This window comes from Microtus oregoni, unplaced genomic scaffold (genome assembly GCF_018167655.1).
Source record: "Microtus oregoni isolate MIOR12 unplaced genomic scaffold, Mior012 000031F_ref0000149, whole genome shotgun sequence".
Taxonomy (NCBI): Eukaryota; Metazoa; Chordata; class Mammalia; order Rodentia; family Cricetidae; genus Microtus; species Microtus oregoni.
This window is the reverse complement of record NW_024543090.1, coordinates 3,882,139-3,901,409: the sequence shown is the minus strand read 5'-3', so window position 1 is coordinate 3,901,409 and position 19,271 is coordinate 3,882,139. Positions and strand designations below refer to the sequence as shown.

The 19,271-nt window shown below is 48.1% G+C and overlaps 1 protein-coding gene across 1 annotated transcript in view; it reads right to left on the bottom strand.

The window, feature by feature from the left end:
- The window catches only part of Elf5 (E74 like ETS transcription factor 5), a 28,398-nt gene extending 10,541 nt beyond the window's left edge, over positions 1-17,857 (bottom strand). The window contains exons 1-3 of the mRNA XM_041679134.1: positions 17,765-17,857; positions 11,593-11,717; positions 2,019-2,252 (exon numbers count right to left, since the gene is read on the bottom strand). Coding sequence (XP_041535068.1) covers positions 2,019-2,252; positions 11,593-11,713 — 355 coding nt within the window. The 5' untranslated portion in view covers positions 11,714-11,717; positions 17,765-17,857. The remainder of the gene's footprint in view (positions 1-2,018; positions 2,253-11,592; positions 11,718-17,764) is intronic.
- Positions 17,858-19,271: the final 1,414 nt, after the last annotated feature.

Sequence of the window (19,271 nt, the reverse complement as noted above, 5' to 3'; positions counted from 1 at the left end):
GGCTCTCTGGGCTCGTTGCTTAGTCTCAGTGGAATATGAGGTGAAACACCCACTTGCTCCCTTCTGGCCCTGGGCCTATGATTTCTGACATGGGACTGTAATCCTCAGAGTTCAGGATGACTGAGATGTGATAGCCAAAGGGAAGAGAAGGATAAGAAACTCCCATGGCTCCACTTGAACGTTTAATTCATTGGAAGACCATGCTGGTTCCTTACTCTGTAGAATGGTGACCTGGACTGGAGTTTAAGATCATGTTTCCAGGAAGCAAGTCAGGTCAACACCTATTTCCTAACTCGGTGTCTGGCATGAGGACTGCTTTCTCTTTGCTGACACAATGGAACTCTTTGGCCAAATGGCCAACTAGAACAGGGTCAGGGACTGATGGGAGATGTTTCTTGTTCTCTATCGCTAGAAGCCATTCTGTGACCCCAGGCTCTCTCCTGACTTCTGCTTCCGGTGACCAGGTCTCTTGCTTCTAGACCTTCAAATCTTACTGCAATATCTACTGATCAGATGATTCTCTGGGCTCTGGAGGCCCCTCTAGTGCCTCCCCTGGTTGAAGCTTCCTTATTCCATGTCCTGTTCTTGCAGACACCTAGATTATGGGGTACCCGAGGCACAGATAGTTACCCAGAATATAACTTTTGTCCAAAAGGAGAAAACCTCATGATTGTTCCAATGGTGATTATGCCCAGAGGGGCAGTGGGCCCACTGTGTCCTGGGCAAAACTCTGGAGAGTAAACTCTGGCCAGGAAGCACGTGCACACAGACTTGCCTGAGGAACCTTAAGGGAAGAACTTCAGAATGGAGCAGGTAGTGGGACTGAAGGTGTGTGCAACCACACCTGGCCCTTGGGAGGTTTTTGAATGGAGTTCCAGGATCCTCTTCCCAGGGTGGCTATGACACACTCAGACTTGTTGCCATTTAGGGAGAACAGTCCCTGAGGATAGGCTTTTACTTCTAGCTCAGGGTGGCTACTTCTAGCTACCACGCTCTGCTTTCTTGCCGGCAGGACTTCCTGATGGGGCGGAGCAACTGGAGGCCCCACTCCCAGAGCTGGAAGGTGCTCTGAGGTTTCTCTGCCCAAATGGGAATCTCTGCTTTGGACACAGTGTCAAGGTAGACAGCTTGGCTGCCCAGCGACAGGAAACTTCCTGCTTTTTGTGTCGCCGAAGGAGCCTTTCCAAGAGTAACGGACAAAACCGACAACTTTTCAGATTTCTTGAAATCAAAGGTAGATGTGTCTGCTTTAGTGCCCCTCCCAGCTCCTGTGCCTCTTGGTTGTATTAATATGGAAGGGGCTGCTACTTAGTGTCCTTATAGGGCTGTGCCAAGTAATTGTTCACCAAATCCTCCAAAGAAGCCCGGGGCAAGGGGGTCGTCCATTCTCCCAGTGGACAGCAAAGTCAGGGGATTTGGACAGGGGGTGCTTCTGGCAAACCCTATGACTTCCGTGTGTAAGAGTTGGGACTGTATTAGTGACACAACGTGTCCTTCAGATTTCCTGGCTCTTACTTTGTCCTGACTGCCTGTGGAGTGGCCCCGCACACGGTCTGGCCAGAGCGGAGGTACAGAGCTTCTCACTCCAACTGCTCTACCGCGAGGGGATAAACAGCGCATGCTCATAGCGTTCCCGTGCTACTGGTGCCACCTTCTGAGCATTGGATCCTGGAACGTACTAAGAAAGGCAATTCCTGCTTAGTTCGTTTTGCTCACCTTTCAGGTTTTCAATTAGTTTTCAACATCCTCGTTTGAGGCTTTCAGCCTGGCCTTGGACTTCCTTACTCGCGCTTGAGTTTTATTTTTCTTTAAAACAAAACCCTACCCAACTTGCTTTCTCGGCTCTTGCTTTTCTTTCGACTAAACTCTCTACACGGGGACAACGGAATTTCTGGCTACCGAGAACTTTTGACTGAGCGCTGGTAACGTTTGGCTATGAGATTCATGGGAAGGGAAGCAGGTCGCAGGGATCCGGTCCTAGTTTCAGCACCCGCTCCCGAGGCTTTGCGGACACTGACCTTGAGAGCGAATGTTCTGCAGGATGAAGTACAGGTACTCCCCACAGATGCCGGCCGCCTCGATGAACTCCTCCTGTGTCATACTGCACAGCTGCAGGCCGCTGACGTTGAAGTGGCAGAAGGAGATGCAGTTGGCGTCAAGTTTGTACTGGTCACAGCAGAACTGGAGCCATTCCCAGACATGGCGCTTGGTCCAGTATTCAGGGTGCACCGATGTCCAGTAGGAGTCACAGGCTGCACCAGAGCACAGAGAATTAAGAGATGATAGTCTTCAAGGGGCTCCAAAGAATACTCCAGTTACCTTAGCATCTTTGCCCTTTACCCAGTGGGAGGAAAGGGCTTTAGATCTGGCATGCACTTGCAAGGGTCCAGGTCACCTTCTCTGCAGAGATGACGAGGGAGAGAAAGAGAGAGAGAGAGAGAGAGAGAGAGAGAGAGAGAGAGAGAGAGAGAGAAGAGGAGAGGAGAGGAGAGGGAAGATTCTGTAGGTGGTTGCTGGGGCCAGAGAGAGTGTGAGGCAGATGGGAAATTATTTTATCTTTTTCTGGTACTTAAGAGGAGGGTACTCTGTAGCATGATTAATAAAAACCCAGAGACAGAAATTGGGGTTTAACCTGAAGGTCAGAAAAGCAAAACAACCAGCCACTGGCTCTTACCTCTACCTCAGCCAGAAATGGCGATCCTGCCTCCATGAATCTCAGAATGAGACTGTGTGTGAGAGCTGTCTCCTCCCATTTTATATTCCTCTCTAGTGCTGGGATTAGAGGTGTTTCTATGGAAAACTCCTGTGGCTACTGGGATTAAAGGTGTGTGTCAGTACTGCCTGGTCTGTAAGGCTGATCAGTGTGACTGTTTTACTCTTTAAACTTTAAGCAATCTTTATTTACTAAAATACAAATGAAATATCACTACAGTACTCAATAGAGAAGGAAAACAAAAATGTTCCTCAGACAACATGGTATCAAGAATAAGAACTCAGGAGTTCTAAAAGAAGTCTTGGTTCAAATTCTGCTCTGGCTGCTTGCCTTTTGGGTAAGTCCCATAGATATTTCGGCTTCTGATTCCACAGCTGGGAAATGGGGATTTGTTTGACCTACAGGGTTGTTACAGAATTTGGAATTTGGAGTTATAGAATTTGGAGGCCAGTGCCTAGGGAATTACCAACCAATCTAATAGTTATTAACTGCCTCTGAGTGCCAAACTCTATTTGAAGCTGGTTTGAGTCTCTGTGTGTTAATGGACAGATAGCCATGCTGGATAGCTGTTTGTGCTTAGCCTCTGGCCATCTTTTCCAAGGGTCTGTGGCTAGTTAGATATTGCCCGTAGCATGGCAGACCTTGGACCACTGTAACAGATGTCTGTGGAGGAAAGAGATCATGGAGGAGTTAGCTGTACTGATGACCCTGTGTTCCTGGTGGTGGTTTTAGATTTATTCTTTCCTGTGGTCAGAGCACTTGCTTCTGCAAAGGGTCTGTGTAGACATTCACACAGTTATACGTGCCGCCCTGACGTGGAGACCGGGATGTATGCAGTAGCACCTTGTCCAGGTGCTCAACAGTCCTTTCTCAGTGTTTCCAGCAGAGGCAGACAGAATGGCGGACTTCGGGATAGACAAGGGGTGAGAAATCTCATGATTTAGAAGCGTGTCGAAGAGAATTGCTGCTACAATGACTTTTCTAGCACAATTCTCTGTTAGTTCCTGGATTTTTTTCGTTTTTTAAAAAAGTTATCACCCAGAGAACTAAGACCAGAACTGGATAGTGTTCTAGAAAAATGCTTGAACTCACCCAGCTAAAATCTACAAGTAATTATCATGCAAATAACTGAGCTATATATTTTGTCACAAAACTCTAGGACATCACTGGTCCTTAAAAAGCTGTAAACTAAAAAAAAAAAAAAAAGACAAGGGGAGGTACTAGGCTCTTAGATTCTTTGTTGGTTGCAGGCAGCTAACTGCACAGGCCAGGACGCACAGTGATAAAGTTACCACTGGGCTACGCCCCAGCCCTGATGAAGATGATTCTTGCATTTACCACAGTATCTATCCATTTACTCACCTGTCAATCCACGACCCATCCATCGATCCACCCACCCACCTGCTTGCTGTCCTTCCAGCCAATAACTGAGAACTTCCCTCACGAACTGGAGACAACTCTGTACCACCTATCTCATAGCTTGTTCTCCAGACGAAAGGAGCTCACACATGTTTTAGTGCTGGTATTAATGCTATCTCTGTCCACCTGCTGTGTGTGTGCTGCCACAAATAGCAAAGTAGGAATTCATGGCGGACAGACACATTCAGCCCTTGGCCCTTGATAGATGGGGAACTTGAGGACCAGAGGGGACACATTTTCCTTACATCCAACTGACAGCGGCTAACAGAGCTGGGATGTGAGCTGCGGCCCGCACGCCTCGCTCTTCTCAACCCCTGGTGCTCATCCTCGGAGGATCAACAACAGAAAGACATGGCACGTGAGGAGAGAGGTGGGCAGAGAGCTAGAGAGAGGGAGGTGAAGGTCAGCAGAGTGGCTGCGGTCCCTGGCCCAGGCTGTGTGGATGATGGAAAGTGACATTCTGCAGTGGCACTCCACACCAGCTGGCATTGTTGCTATCCCCCTGCCTCCACATTCTCACACTCGCTGCTGCTGTGTGAGCCCGGCTAGGAGACAGCTCTGCCCTGCTGGAGGCTAATTCTGAGGTGCCAAGCCCTGGCTGGCATCATCTGCTGTCTCAAATTCCTGCAGTGATCCTATCACATAGGGGTGATGGGGCTATTTCATAAAGATAGAAGCTGAGTTTCCCTCTAACACCCAGGATCCTTCTGGAAATCTCTTTACCTACCCACTGTTGAACCTTTTGGAAAGCCCAAGTCCTACACTTGTTTCATTTTAAAATGTTAATCAGTTTTGTCTTTCCTTTTTCCTCCTGGAGCTGGAAATGGAGCCCAGGGACTCACACCTGTGGAGCTAGCGATGTATTTTAAATCACCAGCCCCTTAACCAGAATTTTACATTCACGTACATGAAAGAGCCTGGATTTTGCCAGACTTGTAAGTGCTGGTGCTAAAGCCTTTGCCCAGTAGTTGAAGACTTAGAGGGGATGGCTTGAACCTTCTCCCCTTTCCTTGGTCCCCCCACTGCTGGCTGGAGCTGGCTGATCAGGCTCAAGGCTGGTTCCCGGCAGAGGGCAGGGTCTCCTGAGAAAACAGACGCTTCCTGACTTCTGTCTGTGCTTTTCATCTACTGATTTCTGGCTTGAGTAAACCTAAGAGGCCTTTAGACCTTCCTGGTATTCTGATGCGAGATGTTTATGGTCCTTGACATTCTTTGGCTGCCGGTCCTGCACGGGGGCCCTGACTGAGATGGCTATCGTGCACTGCTGTGTACCGTACAGCACGTTTCTCTTCAGGGAAAGCTTTCGCTGCGTTTCTGTTCCCTTCCCCTCTCCATTTCTACCGCGCGGTTATTTTGTTTGGCATTTGAAGGTAGACTCCATTGTTTCTGGAAGCCAAGAGAGCCTTCAGAACCCAGAGAAATGAGAGGTGGGCGGCCAGTGCCGACATCGGGGAGGTGTTGCTGGCCTGGAGCCTCGCTCTCTCCGCTCCTTTGGGGAGCTCACTTACAGAGCAGGCTTTGTGTGCAGCAGGGGCCTGGGGCCCAGCTACATGGTGGTTGGCCTTTCTCTCTGCAAAAGCCCTTCCCACAGTGTCCAGAGCTGGGAAGAAATGGCTGTTCTCAGTGATGTGGAGGCAGAGACGGTTGGGGAAGGGGTGATTCCCTGGGGTCAGCTTTAGGATGAGGGCGGAGGCCTCAGTGGTGTCATTGAGAAGGGGAGGAATCCCGCCCCAGGGTCTTTATTACCTGCCCCTCCTTCACTCCCTGCTCTCAGCCTGAAGGTGCCTTTTCCCCTTCTGAGTGGTTTCTCTTCTCTCACTCTCTCTCACAAAGAATCTTCCCCTCAGGTGCCCTTCTCAGAAGGTTCCAGAAGGATTCACAGCACCTCCCTCCTCAGATCTGGAGCTCTCTTCACCCTGAATGAGGAGTGCTAAGAGTCCCTTCCAATTCCCCCCACCCTTAGGCCACAGGCATTCAGTTAGTATTGCCAGATCAACCAACGTTTATGATCTTTACCTTAAGGTAAGGAAACAGGTTCTAGGAGGTTACTGGTTCCCCCTCCAGGGCCACAGTGGCCATTAGTGAGGTAGTTAGGAACCCTGCAGATGTCTTGCCTCATGCCACATTTCCTGGTCCTGAAGGACCAAGTTGGTGCAAACCAAGATTTGGTTAAAGGCAGGCAGATGTACGCATATTCACCACACAATTATGTCAGTAAGTCTCTTTCCCCACCCCCCCTCCCTCTCAAACTTAGGTCTGAAAAATCAGAAAGAAGATGGAGAGGTGATGATACCAGTGTCTCCGGTCCTAGGAAATTACATGAAAAATGAACACAGGGCAGATAAAAGAAGGGGCTGTTTATATAAGAATTATATTATCTTGCTGACTCATATCATCTGGGAAGGTAGAGTGTTCTTAATGTGTCTCTCATTTACCAAACCCACCGAACTTTTTGGAGAAGCTGTGCTAAGAGACCTGTTTGCCTAGGTTCCTAGTTGAAGCTAGCCAGCATTCTGTGCCCAGAAACCTGGATGCAGAAGTCCAGAGGCCACTATTAAGCAGCAGGCTTTGCCACTGCCTTTGAAGTCTGAAGTGGGTCAGGGCACTTGAGGGTCAGTTGCCTTGGGAAGACAAACTGAGAAGCCTAATTCGTCCTTAATTCCTGGGGAGTTCTCTCGAATGAAGAGAACTATTTAGCTTCATTGGGACTTCAGCTTTCGCTGCTGGCTGATGTGCTCTGGGGTCCGCACGATAGGGAGGTGACACTCAGGCCTGAAGTAGCCCCAGGTAGGGATATGGAGATTAGAAAGTTCATGCCATAGAGGACATTAGCTGCCCAGCCGGCCTGTTCATTCTCAGAGCATGGGTAACTAGAAAAAAGGTAACCCAGTACCAGGCGAGGGGGAGACAGACAGTCTACTTTAGAGAAGGCCCGAGTTAGACAACTTGGGACCGTAATTAGCATGATTTATTAGCATGGGGAGTTGGGAGAGTTTTTCACCCAAGGCAACAATGAAGAGAGGTGGTGGGTGAACTGGGTGGTTTAGGGCACCATCAACTGCAGCTTTTGTGACAGAGAGGAAGGGCTAAAAAAGGGAAGTCCTGTGGTGATAAAAGGCGCTTCCAGGTTTCCTCTCAGTGCTGCCCTGGCCCCATCCTATAACCTCTCTTGGCTTTCATTCTCACCTGGAAATAACTTCAGCCACAAGCACTGAAAGAAACTGGGTGACTTAGACCGTGAGCAGTATTAGAAACTGGACGGAGAAGATTGGAGAGCTGGCTGGGTGTCTGCAAAGAACCATGACCTTGAGCGTTAGGGAGCCCTTGAGAGAGCCAGGCCAGGGTAGCCAGGGTGTGGCTTCTCAGAAGGCCTATCCAAACCAGAGGGAGCCAGTAGTGACTTCCCTGAGGTGCAGTTTCTGCTACAGGACTCAGTCTAGACTTCTGAACGATTTTGCATGTGTTCTTTGATTTTGATTTAGAAATTCTTAGGCCTGTGCCCATGGATGTACTCTTGCCTTTCTGTACCCAGCACATGAGTCTTAGAAAAGCCCAGGTGTGATTTAAATGCTTTCCCCTTGAATATATACTTAAGATTTTTTTTGTACTGTTCTTTTACAAAGCTTTCCTTGAAACTGGATAATCAGAGCTGTTATATTTCTTTTCTTTCTTAGAGACAGGGTCTCACTATGTAGCTCTGGGTGTCCTGGAACTCACTATGCAGACCAGGCTGGTTTTGAACTCTCAGAGAGCAACCTGTCTCTCCTCCCCAGCCCTGGGGTTAAAGGCATGTGCGCCACACACCTGGCCAGCACATCTGGCCAGCACACCTGGCCCAAAGCTCCTTCACTCCTTGAGGGCTCTGATGTACTTACTAGTCAACACTGTGACTTTCAAGCTGTCTGCAATACTTTCTATGAGGTCTTATATCACAGCACCCATTTTACAAACAGGGAAAGGAAGGCCCCAGGAGCCAGCCCTTTTGAAAGTCACACGATGGGTAAGGGACGGAGCTAGAGTTGGGTGATACAGGTCTCGTTTCTCGTCCTGCAGCTGAACTGTGATAACAGCTATGCTGAAGGAAAGGGGAGGAATCTGCCCGAGGGTGTGCAGGCAGAGGGGGGCCAGCACCTAGTCCTCTCCACTGCCACCCGGACTCTGTACTATGGTAGACTTGAGGCACTTCTTGGAATTTATTCCCTAGAACTTTCCCGGGCTGGAAAGCTCTGCTCTGGAGAGAGTATAAACAAAATTCCAAAATGAAGAAGGTGCCACGTGTTGGCATGGCCACTTTGAAGGCCAGGGAAGGTGGGTGTGGGGAGAAGGCTATCGAGGGTACAGCTCCAGGAAGCAGGGGTGAGGCAAGGACTTTTCAGAAGGTAAACTATTGGAACTTATTTGGATATGCAACCTTTTAAAAATGGATGCATCTGAAACCTGTCATGGTGGCCTGTGCTTTTAATGCCACTACTGAGGCAGGCAGTTGGAGTTGACCTGTCCTGTTCCAAGACATCTTATACTACATACTGTGACCCTGTCTCCAAAAACCATATGGCCCAGCCAGCCATTGGTGGTGCACTCCTTTAAACCCAGCACTCAGGAGGCAGAGGCAGGCTGATCTCTGAGAGTGGGAGCCCAGGCTGGTCTACAGAGTGAGTTCAGGACAGCCAGGACTGTTACACATTCTGAGTGGTTTCTGTTCTCGAAAGACCAAAAACAAAAATGAAAATAAACCCAATCAAACAATAACAACAATCAAACCCACATGTATGCGTATGTATATGAAATACGGAGTACAGAGTTTCTACCCGAATAAACTGTCTAATATTGACAGTTCTCTATTTTGAAAAAGCCGAAGCCAAGGATGAATTAATGAAGCTCAAGAGTGTTTTGCAATCTGTGACTGAGCCCTTTCGAGCCTTTAGTGCGGTCGACCGAAAGTTCTGCTTCAAAGAGCAGGGCACAAACCCTTTGTAGTAAGCACACTGAGGACACAGGCTCAGCAGCTCTCGGCTGAAGTCATTGTCAGCGTTTGAAAAGAGCTGACTTTCCTCATTAGGCCGAACAGGACACCCCGCCCTCCTCTGGACATGGTTTGTCCACAGGGCGCATCACTTCCTTCTCACTTCCTTTGCTGTTGGTCTTAATCACTGACTGGGAACCTTAACACTGAGATCTGGGCTGGAGAAAGGAGAGAGGCAGTCGGGGGCCGTTTGCCATCTGTCTTGGAATTGCAAGGTGGTCCTGGATGAGATTACCACCCGACAAGTTTCAGGCACTTGTCTCAACACCTGACAATAGGATTAATTCTCATTTTACACTCCTAGCTTTAGGGAGTGGGTGTATTTTGGTGAAGGAAAATGTGTCAAGAAGCTTGATGTCACATGGCCAGCAAGTGGCAATGTCTAGATTCAAGATGGAGATCTGTGGGCAGCCAGGAGACATGCTTTAGGAGGCAGTGGTCAGGGCATCCTGACTGCCCCCGATCTATTCCTGGTAGAGAAGGTTTTTATAGAAATTCAGAGCCGCATGTCACTTCTCTGATGATGTTCTTGTTGGGAGGAGAAAAGAAGATACTTTATTTTCACTGGTCTCATATCTGGATGGAGATTTCAAGTTTTTAAAATGGTGGTGAGAGAAGTTTGTGTTTCTGATTGTGTCCTGACGTGGGATTCAGAGACACTTCTGGAAGAGTGTTAGCAATTACATTGTCTCACTGTTCCTCACACTAATGGAACCGCCAAGCCTCAGACTGTGGAGGGCTGCCCCCAAGAATCCAAGAGTGTACAGAATTAAGTTACATGCTCAATTCCATTGGTGATACCTTCTGTGAATGGATTATATTGTTTTGTTGTGGCAAATATACCAAACATAAAACTATTTCAGATTTTTTGGTTTGTTTTTCAAGACAGGATTTCTCTGTGTAGCTCTGACTGTCCTGGAACTCACTCTGTAGACCAGGCTGGTCTCGAACTCAGAGATCCGCCAGCCTCTGCCTCCTGAGTGCTGGGATTAAAAGTGTGCACCACCACCGTTTGGGTATTTTAACCTTTTTGAAATATACAGTTAGGAGAGAAGAAGTATGTGCACACTGATGCAAGCATTAGCACAACCATGATCTTTAGAACTTTCTCTTTACCCCAGGTTAAAGAGCCCGAGCTTTGTTAGTGCTATCCTATGCCATGGCCATCACCCATTATAGAGGGAATTGGAGCAGATAGGGTCAAAGCCAGTCTTCACTCTAAGGTCACATGGAACCTGGCCTAGACTCTGGTCAACTACAGAAGTTCCTGCTCCTGTTATCAGGGCATCATGTGGACAAGATGTTGAAGCCATCTTCCTTAAGGACAGGCACCAACAACATGAAAGAACAAATACCCTAAAGCCTTCACTTTCTTCTGTTCAAGTTAACCTCTTGTCAAAACCTATGAGGGAAGGTGAACTGCATTTTTCACCCTTTCCAGGGAATCGGGATACTTCTCGGGACCAAAGGAGAGCTGCACTCTGTGTGCAAATGAGTCAAGTCCAAATGCAGCCGTCTTTCGCCATGGTGACGTGGAATTGTCATTCACAAGGGTCACCTTGAGAACTGCTCTACCGACTTGCAAAAAAATATTGCAAAAGAAACACCCCATAATGTTTTAGGAAAGTGTGATTTTTTTTTTTTGTTGGGCCCCGTTCACAGCTATCGCTCAGTGCATGTGGACTACAGACCATGGGTTGGGTAGACCTGATAGGGTCTTCCAGCTGAGAATGGGAGGTTTCATGTGTGCAAGCATGCAGGGGAGGGAGTGGGGGCAAGGGTGTGCATATTACTGTGATTTAGGGATCGCTTCTATTCTGGGAGTGCAGCAGGGGCTTCTTTGTGGTTAGGTGACAGTGTGGACACTTCCTGATGACTCCCTACCTCTGGATTCTAGGCTCAGCCCTGTTCAGGCTGGTGCGCTCAGGGTTAAGTCTCTAGGAGGACTGATGGCTTCACGGGTGCTTGTGTCACCTGTGGGGTGTGTACCTGCTATGCTGGCAGCCGGCTGGGTTTGCTAGGATGTGCAGTCACCCAAGCACTTACTCAGGCGTGGAGGCCTCAGAGGCTTTCTGGGGCAAAGCTCAGCTGGCCTCCCTCTACAGTAAGATTTACATAAGGTCTCAAGCTTCCTACTTAGGTACAGAAAAATGAGCTGGGGGTTGGGCTGGAGAAGGAGAGTGAGAGAAAGCTTTAGGACTGGCAGGGGACTCATGTTTACTGAGCATTGCTCTGAGGCAAGCTACACAGTTTACACAGAAATAGGAAGAAGCAGGAGTGAGGATTCTAGTCTTTTCTTCCCCCACAAGGCAGAACCCCCTTCCCTGCCCCTCTCCACCAGCCTCTGTCCTGAGCACTGGCATTTCTAGACTCCCCAGTACATCCTGCCTGAACCCAGTCCCACTGCCCTTGGGTGGAGACCCCCAGATGGCCATACCTGTCTGATGTTCAAAGGCAGGGTAATATTCTTCATTGCTGAACAAATCAGTCCAAGACATCAGGGGGTCGCAGAAGGATGTGTTGGGTAGAAAGGTGCTATGGGTTACGGAGTCCAACATCACCCTGGAATATCAGAGAGGCTGTGAGGATGTGTGGAACACGGGCTTCCACAAGCCACATGGCGTAGAAGCTCCCAGTAGAATGGCCCTTAATTTTTAACAAGAACAGCAGCCAGGGACTCCCATTAAGTATTTCCCACAGATAGTGTTCTTTGGTACTCACCAGATCCTGCCCATCCCCATTGCACCTATGAGAAAACTGATCCAGAGGAGTTGAGACAGTTGCCCAAGTAACATCACAAGAAAGTTGCAGAACTGGGATTTGCAGATGGAGGTTCACATTGTGCAATACTGCCTCTTTATTGACCTTTTCTCTTTGCTCATGCCCAACCCCTCTCTCACTATATATATTATATGGTATATATAATATATATCATTTATGATATATAAAAGTGCACTTTGGAAGATAGTCAAGCCTTGTCCTGTGTGATTCTATCCAGAATACTGAACCAGACAGCTCTGAAAGCTTCTATGTGTTATCATGTGCGAGTGTTAGTCACAATCTTACTTCCCAGCAAAAAGAGGCCTAACTGGTGTTGTGACTTTTTATGCATTAGACATGTGCATATGAACACATGTCACACTATGTTATTTCAGTTAGTGAACATTTACACGATACCCTGCAGCAATATTAATGTGCCGGCGCAATCCTTGACCTTCCCAGGAGTTCTGTTTCTACAGATGAATACCACATGGCGTTCCTGACACCAGAGTCCTCTGCTTCAGGTGTGGAGAGTGCTGTGCTCTAGTACTTCCCTGCAACCGCTGTGATGGGTGCTGGGAAAGGCTCTCTTTCACTGATGAAGGATGGGGGCTCTGGGGTTCCGGGTAGCAAGTACAGCTGGCAGGAGATGGAATCTGAGTGGCAACTCAGGTGGGCCTGCTTAGAAAGTCCCTGCTTTTATCTGTTACTCTGTGCTCCCTGAGCGCCTCTTTATGGTGGTTGGAGGGGATCTCATGCAAAGGTGTCTGGCCAAGACCGGACAGACGACAGGTGTTCTTGCCCAGTCAACCTCACCTTTGTTTCTTCCCATAGGCTCAAATGCTGCGTTCTGTATTTCCACAATCGTGTGTGTGTGTGTGTGTGTGTGTGTGTGTGTATGTGTGTGTGTGTGTTGGGAGATTTCATGTTTGGAAGATTTTTTTTCTAAAAAATTGTTCACTTAACTTCATTTTCTTTAAGTCTTGAAATAAAATTGATGACATAAACTGGCTCAAACTCTATTCACAGGAAGGACGCACCAGCTCAAAATCACAGCACTGGCAAAGGCCAGGGCAAGAGCGAGAGTCCACACCCAGGGACAACATAAGACAGAGCCAGAACGTGTGAATGCTTCTCCAGTATTCATCCAGGTCCCTCAAACTGCATCCTTTTACCTGTCACCATGGTAATTCTACTGAATCCACCTGCTTCTCTGAACACAATAAATTAAAAATTCTGAACAACCATCTTTTTCTTTTTCTTTTTAAGGTGAAAGTACCTTGGAAGGGAAACTTTATGTCAACATCACAAACAGGAAAGCTAGTATTCTTTAATGCGCATAAAAATGAGTGTCCAGACGCAAATCAAAATGGCTCGTTCAGATACCACTAAACCACGAGTTAGTTATCTACAACCTGAAGCTAGTCCAGCCCACGCCTCCTTTCTTTATTTATCCTGAAGCCAGAAATCCTTTTAGATTTTGAAATGCTTGTTTACTTAGCATTCTTGATTTTTGTCTTTTGGCCAGCAAATCATAAAATATTTACTACCCGGCCCTTTGAGGGATTTGCCAACCTCTGGGCAGAATTACCTTCTGCTTCCCCTGTGCTGTAGAACCAGGGCTGGAAAATACACTCTGCCTTTTGCTAGGAAAGGAAGTGGAGATCCAGGGAATCTGTGTCACTTGCTCAGGGTCACACAGTCAATGGCCAGCAGAGTTAAGTCTGAGGGAGGCCCTAACTTTCCCACGTGGTCTGTTAGTTTCCCCATCTAAAGACATGGTTTCTTCCAGGTACATTTATATAGTCATTACTAAGAGCCACAGTGGTCCTTTGAGATGCTCACAAATCTACCATCGTGATCAGCATCCAGTGAGCAGAGGAATTGTAGGCTGGTAAGTAAAAACAAGAGTTCTTCATCTTGGCTAGCATCTCTGGGCCAGCACCTGTATAGTAGTCCCTAAGAAAGGTCCCAAACTTTCTTGATACCTGGACAGGGAGTGTGGACTCAGCAGTTATTATAGCCACGGATATCACGTGGGAGCCGACAATCTGAAGCCAAGACTTCCTAGCTTCGGGCTCTGATTTTCTCATGGATCGGCCAGTTTTCTGTCTTGAGTCTTTTCAGGGTGGGGGTGGGGGTGCCAGGAAGCAGGATTAAGGCTGAACACCGCACTTAGTCTGAACTCAACTTCTAAAAAATCCAGAGCAAAGGATAGAAACAGCCTCACCCTTTCTAGGCAGGACTCTCAGGATACCTCTGACATGACCTTCACTGAATTTCGAGAAACGAGAGGTGGACCCCACAACCCAGTCTCCAGGTCTTCAAAGTCAATGGGGGCATCCTCCAAAGATTAAACTGGACTGGCTTTGCCCTTCTTCACCTACATCTGACATATAGAAGACATTTAATATTTAACAAGAAGGCTATTTGGTAAATTGAACTGGATCTTATAAAGCTCAGGACTGTTTTTGATTAGTAGAGTGTTTACCCCTTTGGAGGGTTTCTCCGCCCCCTGCATACTAGCCCACCCCCTTGATCTGTAATCTCTTCAGCCCTGCACACAATGACGGATTTGGTTCCCTTTGATAATTCCTTTTATGGCAAATTATACCCATTAGATTTGCTTAGAAGGCTTAGCTGGTATATACCATGCTGTTTTCCTTCCACAATTAGTTCTTGCTTCTTTGGGGGGGGGTCTTTTATAAAAGCAGTGAACAGTTCTTTCCTTCTTTCCTTTTTGTTTTGCTGTTGTCGTAAGAAGAGGCATTATTAAGTCTAAGCTCACCACAAAAGGCCATGGCTACTTAGCCAGCATGCCCTAGGTGTGCGAGCTCAGGAAGAAAGGCTGCTTTGTGTTCAGCTGAATCTTTTCTTTAGGCCTTGGAAGGTACTTGCAGGAATTGGGCATTTTGACTGTTTCTTTAATGTAAGTGGATCACAGGTGTGGTACCCTCTTCTCGGTGAGGATTCTGGACCAGGAATATGTAAGACCAGGTCTGGTTTTGCTCAGCCATTCTCAGCATGGTATGGGGGTGACAAAAAGCTCCGAGGGGAGGGTGATAAGGAAAATAAGGCAGAAAAGACCCGGGTTAGATAGACTTCACACTGCCCGAGATGGAAAGAGGACACTAGCAGGTTCCTGGGCCCGCTGGTCAACCCACACTCTGACTTGCCAATTAGGAAAGATTCCCAGACTTGAGTCATGATCCTGCCTTTTGCTCCTCTGTAGACCTTAGTTCTTCACCTACGATAGGATACTAAGAGACGGACTCAAGCTCAGCCCCGGCTCTGTGATTTTCTTCAGGTTCCCACCTGATCAGCCGGACACTTCCAAACCTGCCCACGCGTCCACATGTACAGCCACATTGATAACATTTGCACTTCAGTCAGGTGAAGTCACCAAATAAGCAAAACACAACTGGTACGACACAGATTAACCCGTAGCCCCAGAAAGTCGTCTGGTCCCTTCTTCCTCCTTCCCTCTTATGCCCGGCTAGACAACGCAACCAGATACCTTAGATGTCCTGGACCCCCACGCCCTGACTTTCCAACAGCAGACGCAAGCAGTTTCTCCTACATTAGTTACCGCTCTGGCTGCCTCATAAGTAGAAAAGGATTGGTATGATCAACCCCAGGGTGGTGGAGTCAGGCGCGCTCTCTCTCACTGTCGAGAAGACTGATCGTAGGTACCTTTGGAGTGAGTCAGGGCTGGCCTGGAGCTGAGAGCTTCCAGAGACTTCCTGTCCCCTTTTGGAGCAAGCTCATACACCATGCACACACACAGGGTCCACCCAACCAAAGGCCCAGGCTCATGGGCTTCCGTCCTACTTACAAACCAATGGCAGCAAGAACAGGCACATTGCCCATGGCCTGAACCACCAGAGAGAGGTGAAGGCGCAAACCACCCAACCTTGGCCAGTTTGCCAGAAGAGGAAAATTCCTCCTTGACCCTGACCAGAATCATCAAGTTCATTTTGGGCATGTGACCAAAAATCTACCCAATTAAGCATGTACGCTTTGGCTATTTCTCTCCCTCCCATTCCCTTCCTTTTCTCCCCTCCCCATCTCCGCTGTGTGGACTTGCCATGCAGATCAGGCTAGCCTCACGCTTGAGTCAGTCCTCTTGCTCTTACCTCCTGAATGCCCGTGTATAGGCATTGGCTATTTTCTTGTCAAAACATCTCTGAACAAAGCCACACCAGTGCAAAATAAGGAAAAAGACTGAGAAGGGCTTCCAATATTCCAGTATCTGGACAGTGCCGTGGAGTAGAGAAATGCTTTTTTTTCCTCTAAAGCTCCATGACTCCTGAGTGTCCACAGGGTCCAGAGCCCCACAGGCAAGGAATGTCAGTTTCCCATCCACTGGGGCTCTTTAAGAAGGGCAGGATGCGGAGCACCCAATGAGGGTATTTCAACACTTGCAATAAAGGAAGGCTTGTGGGTTGGGTACTTGAGTATTTGCTCTGGAAGCTACCTCAGCATTGTGGGAACCAACTTGTTGGTGGCTTATCGAGTAACTCTTCATTTTTTTCTTTAGCTTACTTAGGACTGCATTTGTTTGTTTTTAGCTGTTTTTCTGGAGGCTCATGGAGGGAAGCTGTGGGTTTTGATGCAAGAATCACAAGTCTTAGGTTAAAAACCTAAGGAATGAATATTGCTTGTGGTACACACCAAGCAAGCGATGTGGGGCACAATTCCTAACTACTTGTCTGCTGTAATTTCTGACTTTCTTACATGCATACTAAAAGTTTAGATTTTCTTTCTTTCTGGCCTACCGTCTCCGATAACCCCCTTCCTCATCCTTAAAATGAACATTTTCCTACACAATCCTCCTAATGTCCCGAGGATTTAATAAACCAGTTAACATAGATAGAGTAGCGAAAAACTAGCACTCTGGAGAGGTAGAGAAGGCAAAATGCTGCTGTCCCAAATATGTTGAATCATAGAAAAGAAACCTTGTAGAGAACAAAAAAGCAGAAGAATTAAATTTTCATGTGGATGGGCAGAGGCTTGGGTCTGGGACTTTGGACTAAACACAAAGCTGTCTCCATAAGTTATCGGGCCTTCTCGTGCCTCAGTTGTCCCTTCTGTAAAATGGAGACGAAGTTCTTAATGTTCTAGGATACCATTTCTGTCTTAGGAAATTCTCAGCACCTTAACGCAGATGCAGGAGAGCATGCGTTTCCAGCTTCTGCCAGTAGGGGGAGAATACACATGAACCCAGCACGCACGCAGAGACTGATAAGGTTTGAGAATACAGTGGGAAAAAAACCCTAGCCACTGTTTTTCTGGAGTCATTCTGTTCTAAGGGGCTATGGAAGAGTCAAGTGGGATTCTTTTAAACTATTTTGTACAGACTCCTGAAAAGTGGCCCAAACTGTAATAATACCATTCTCTCCTTCCAGAGGGACAGCACGGTGAGCAGGCCCCCTCCCCGGTGGGGGAGGGGGTCTGGGAGTGAGGTCAGGGTTGGGAAAGGTGATGGATTTTCCTTGAGCTGGCTATCTGTGCAGAATCCGGCTTCCCTCCTAAAGGCAGCTGAAGGAGGGGCAGAGATTTGAGTTGCCTGTACACATTCTCCTCAGCTGCTCAGCTTTAGTGGATCCAGGGGAAGTGGGAGCCGGTGGAGAGGGTGGGTGGCCACTTTGCCCGAGGAGACAAAAATCTCTCCGGCAGGCAGTCAAGGCTGAGTCAAACACCCCCGGAGTTGGCACTCTGACTGCCTCATGGAGGGGCGGGTGAGGGAGCTAGATATAGAGAGAGACTCAGTCCCAGGCCCCAGCTGTGTCTCTGAGCCCGGACACCCCTTTTAATTCATTCAAAAGAGCAAAAGAAAAGCTGCTTACGTGAAGACAAGTGGCGGCTTGGTCCAGACAGAAGGCTTTCAAGGCAAGAGAAGGCAGGCGTGCTCCCGGCACCAGCAGACGGTAGAAATAAAGGCACCTGTAGCCTTGTGATATAAGTGACACCTACAGACAGGTCCGTTTGGTTTTTCAGGTTTATGCACAGCCCCTTTGATGACGGTGACATACAGTGTGTGACAAGGCTTCTTGGTGGTGGCGGTGTGGGGGGTGGTTCTCACATGCAGAAAGCTTCCCTTTCTCCTGCTTTTGTGCCTCACTCCCACCGCCCACCACCCGGTGAGGGGACCCCGGAAACAAGCAAAGAATTCCTGCCCCTGGGAGATATACGTGGAGTGCTTACAGGTGCATTCTCCGTTGAGCTAGCTGGAGGGGAATTCAAGCCTGCTGTCTGTCCATTGCACCCTTCTCCTGGCTAGCCAAGTCTCGAACCTTTGTGTGTGGTGTTGGCCCCTTTCTGGGTGCGCGAGGAAAGAAGAGCAGAGTCGGGTCGTGGTAAAGAAGAAAGGTGCTGCAGGGATCCAGTTCTGCACCCATCATTTTCCGGCTGTGTTACTGTGAATAAGCTAATGAGCGTATCTGGGATTCATCAGATTAACGCAATAATGGAAGCCCGTTCCTTGGGGCTGCTGGGAAGACGGTACTTGGGAATGTCAGCTAATCACCTGTCCTTAGGTGCTACAAGTTTCCTTTATAAGGCGTGTTAGTCAGAATTTCCCTTCCTTCCACTGATCCTGGTGGTAACCTTCCAACCAGGGGCAGGGGGAGAGCCCGTGGGCAGCTGCCTTTGCTAGCTCTTTCACTCTAAACACCCGGAGGGCATCGCGTTTGAAATGGGAGCCAGGAGACAACTTTCTCCTTTTCCCAGTCTCCTCTGCCTTACAGACCATCTACGAAGGGACCTTGTGCCCAGAACCACACACCAGGGGCCCTGACTTGGTTCGCAAGCTCTCAGTTGTCTCACTGAGAACTTCCCACTGTTTAGGACCTTTCTCTAATCTCACTGGTGACATATGCGGTTCTCTGGGAGGAGAGTTTGTAGCCCTCCATCTTGTGTGCCATGCTTCCTCTATCTTAGGGAGCTGAGACACCAACATGCCCAAACTGCAGACTCGGAGCTTGAAGGAGAAAGCAGGGACTGGTTGGTTAGGTTTTCTTGGGAGCACTGGGCATGAGCACAAGCACTCAAACCCAAACACATGAATGGTGCAAAGAAACAAAAGGCGTTTCATCGAGAAGTCATGTGTCATCATGGAAAAATAGCCGGAGAAAGATAAATGGACTGTTGAGGACACCGGCTTAGCTGTGTGACCTTAGAGAAGACAGCCAGATTTTCGGAGTTCCAATTGTCCCAACAGTAATAGGAGAAAAGAGGATTAAGAAAGTTATTTATAAAATCATTTTGCTGGGTGTGGCAGGGCTTTTAATCCCAGCACTCAGGAGGCAGAAGCTGGCGGATATCTATGAGTTTTAGGTCAGCCAGGACTATACA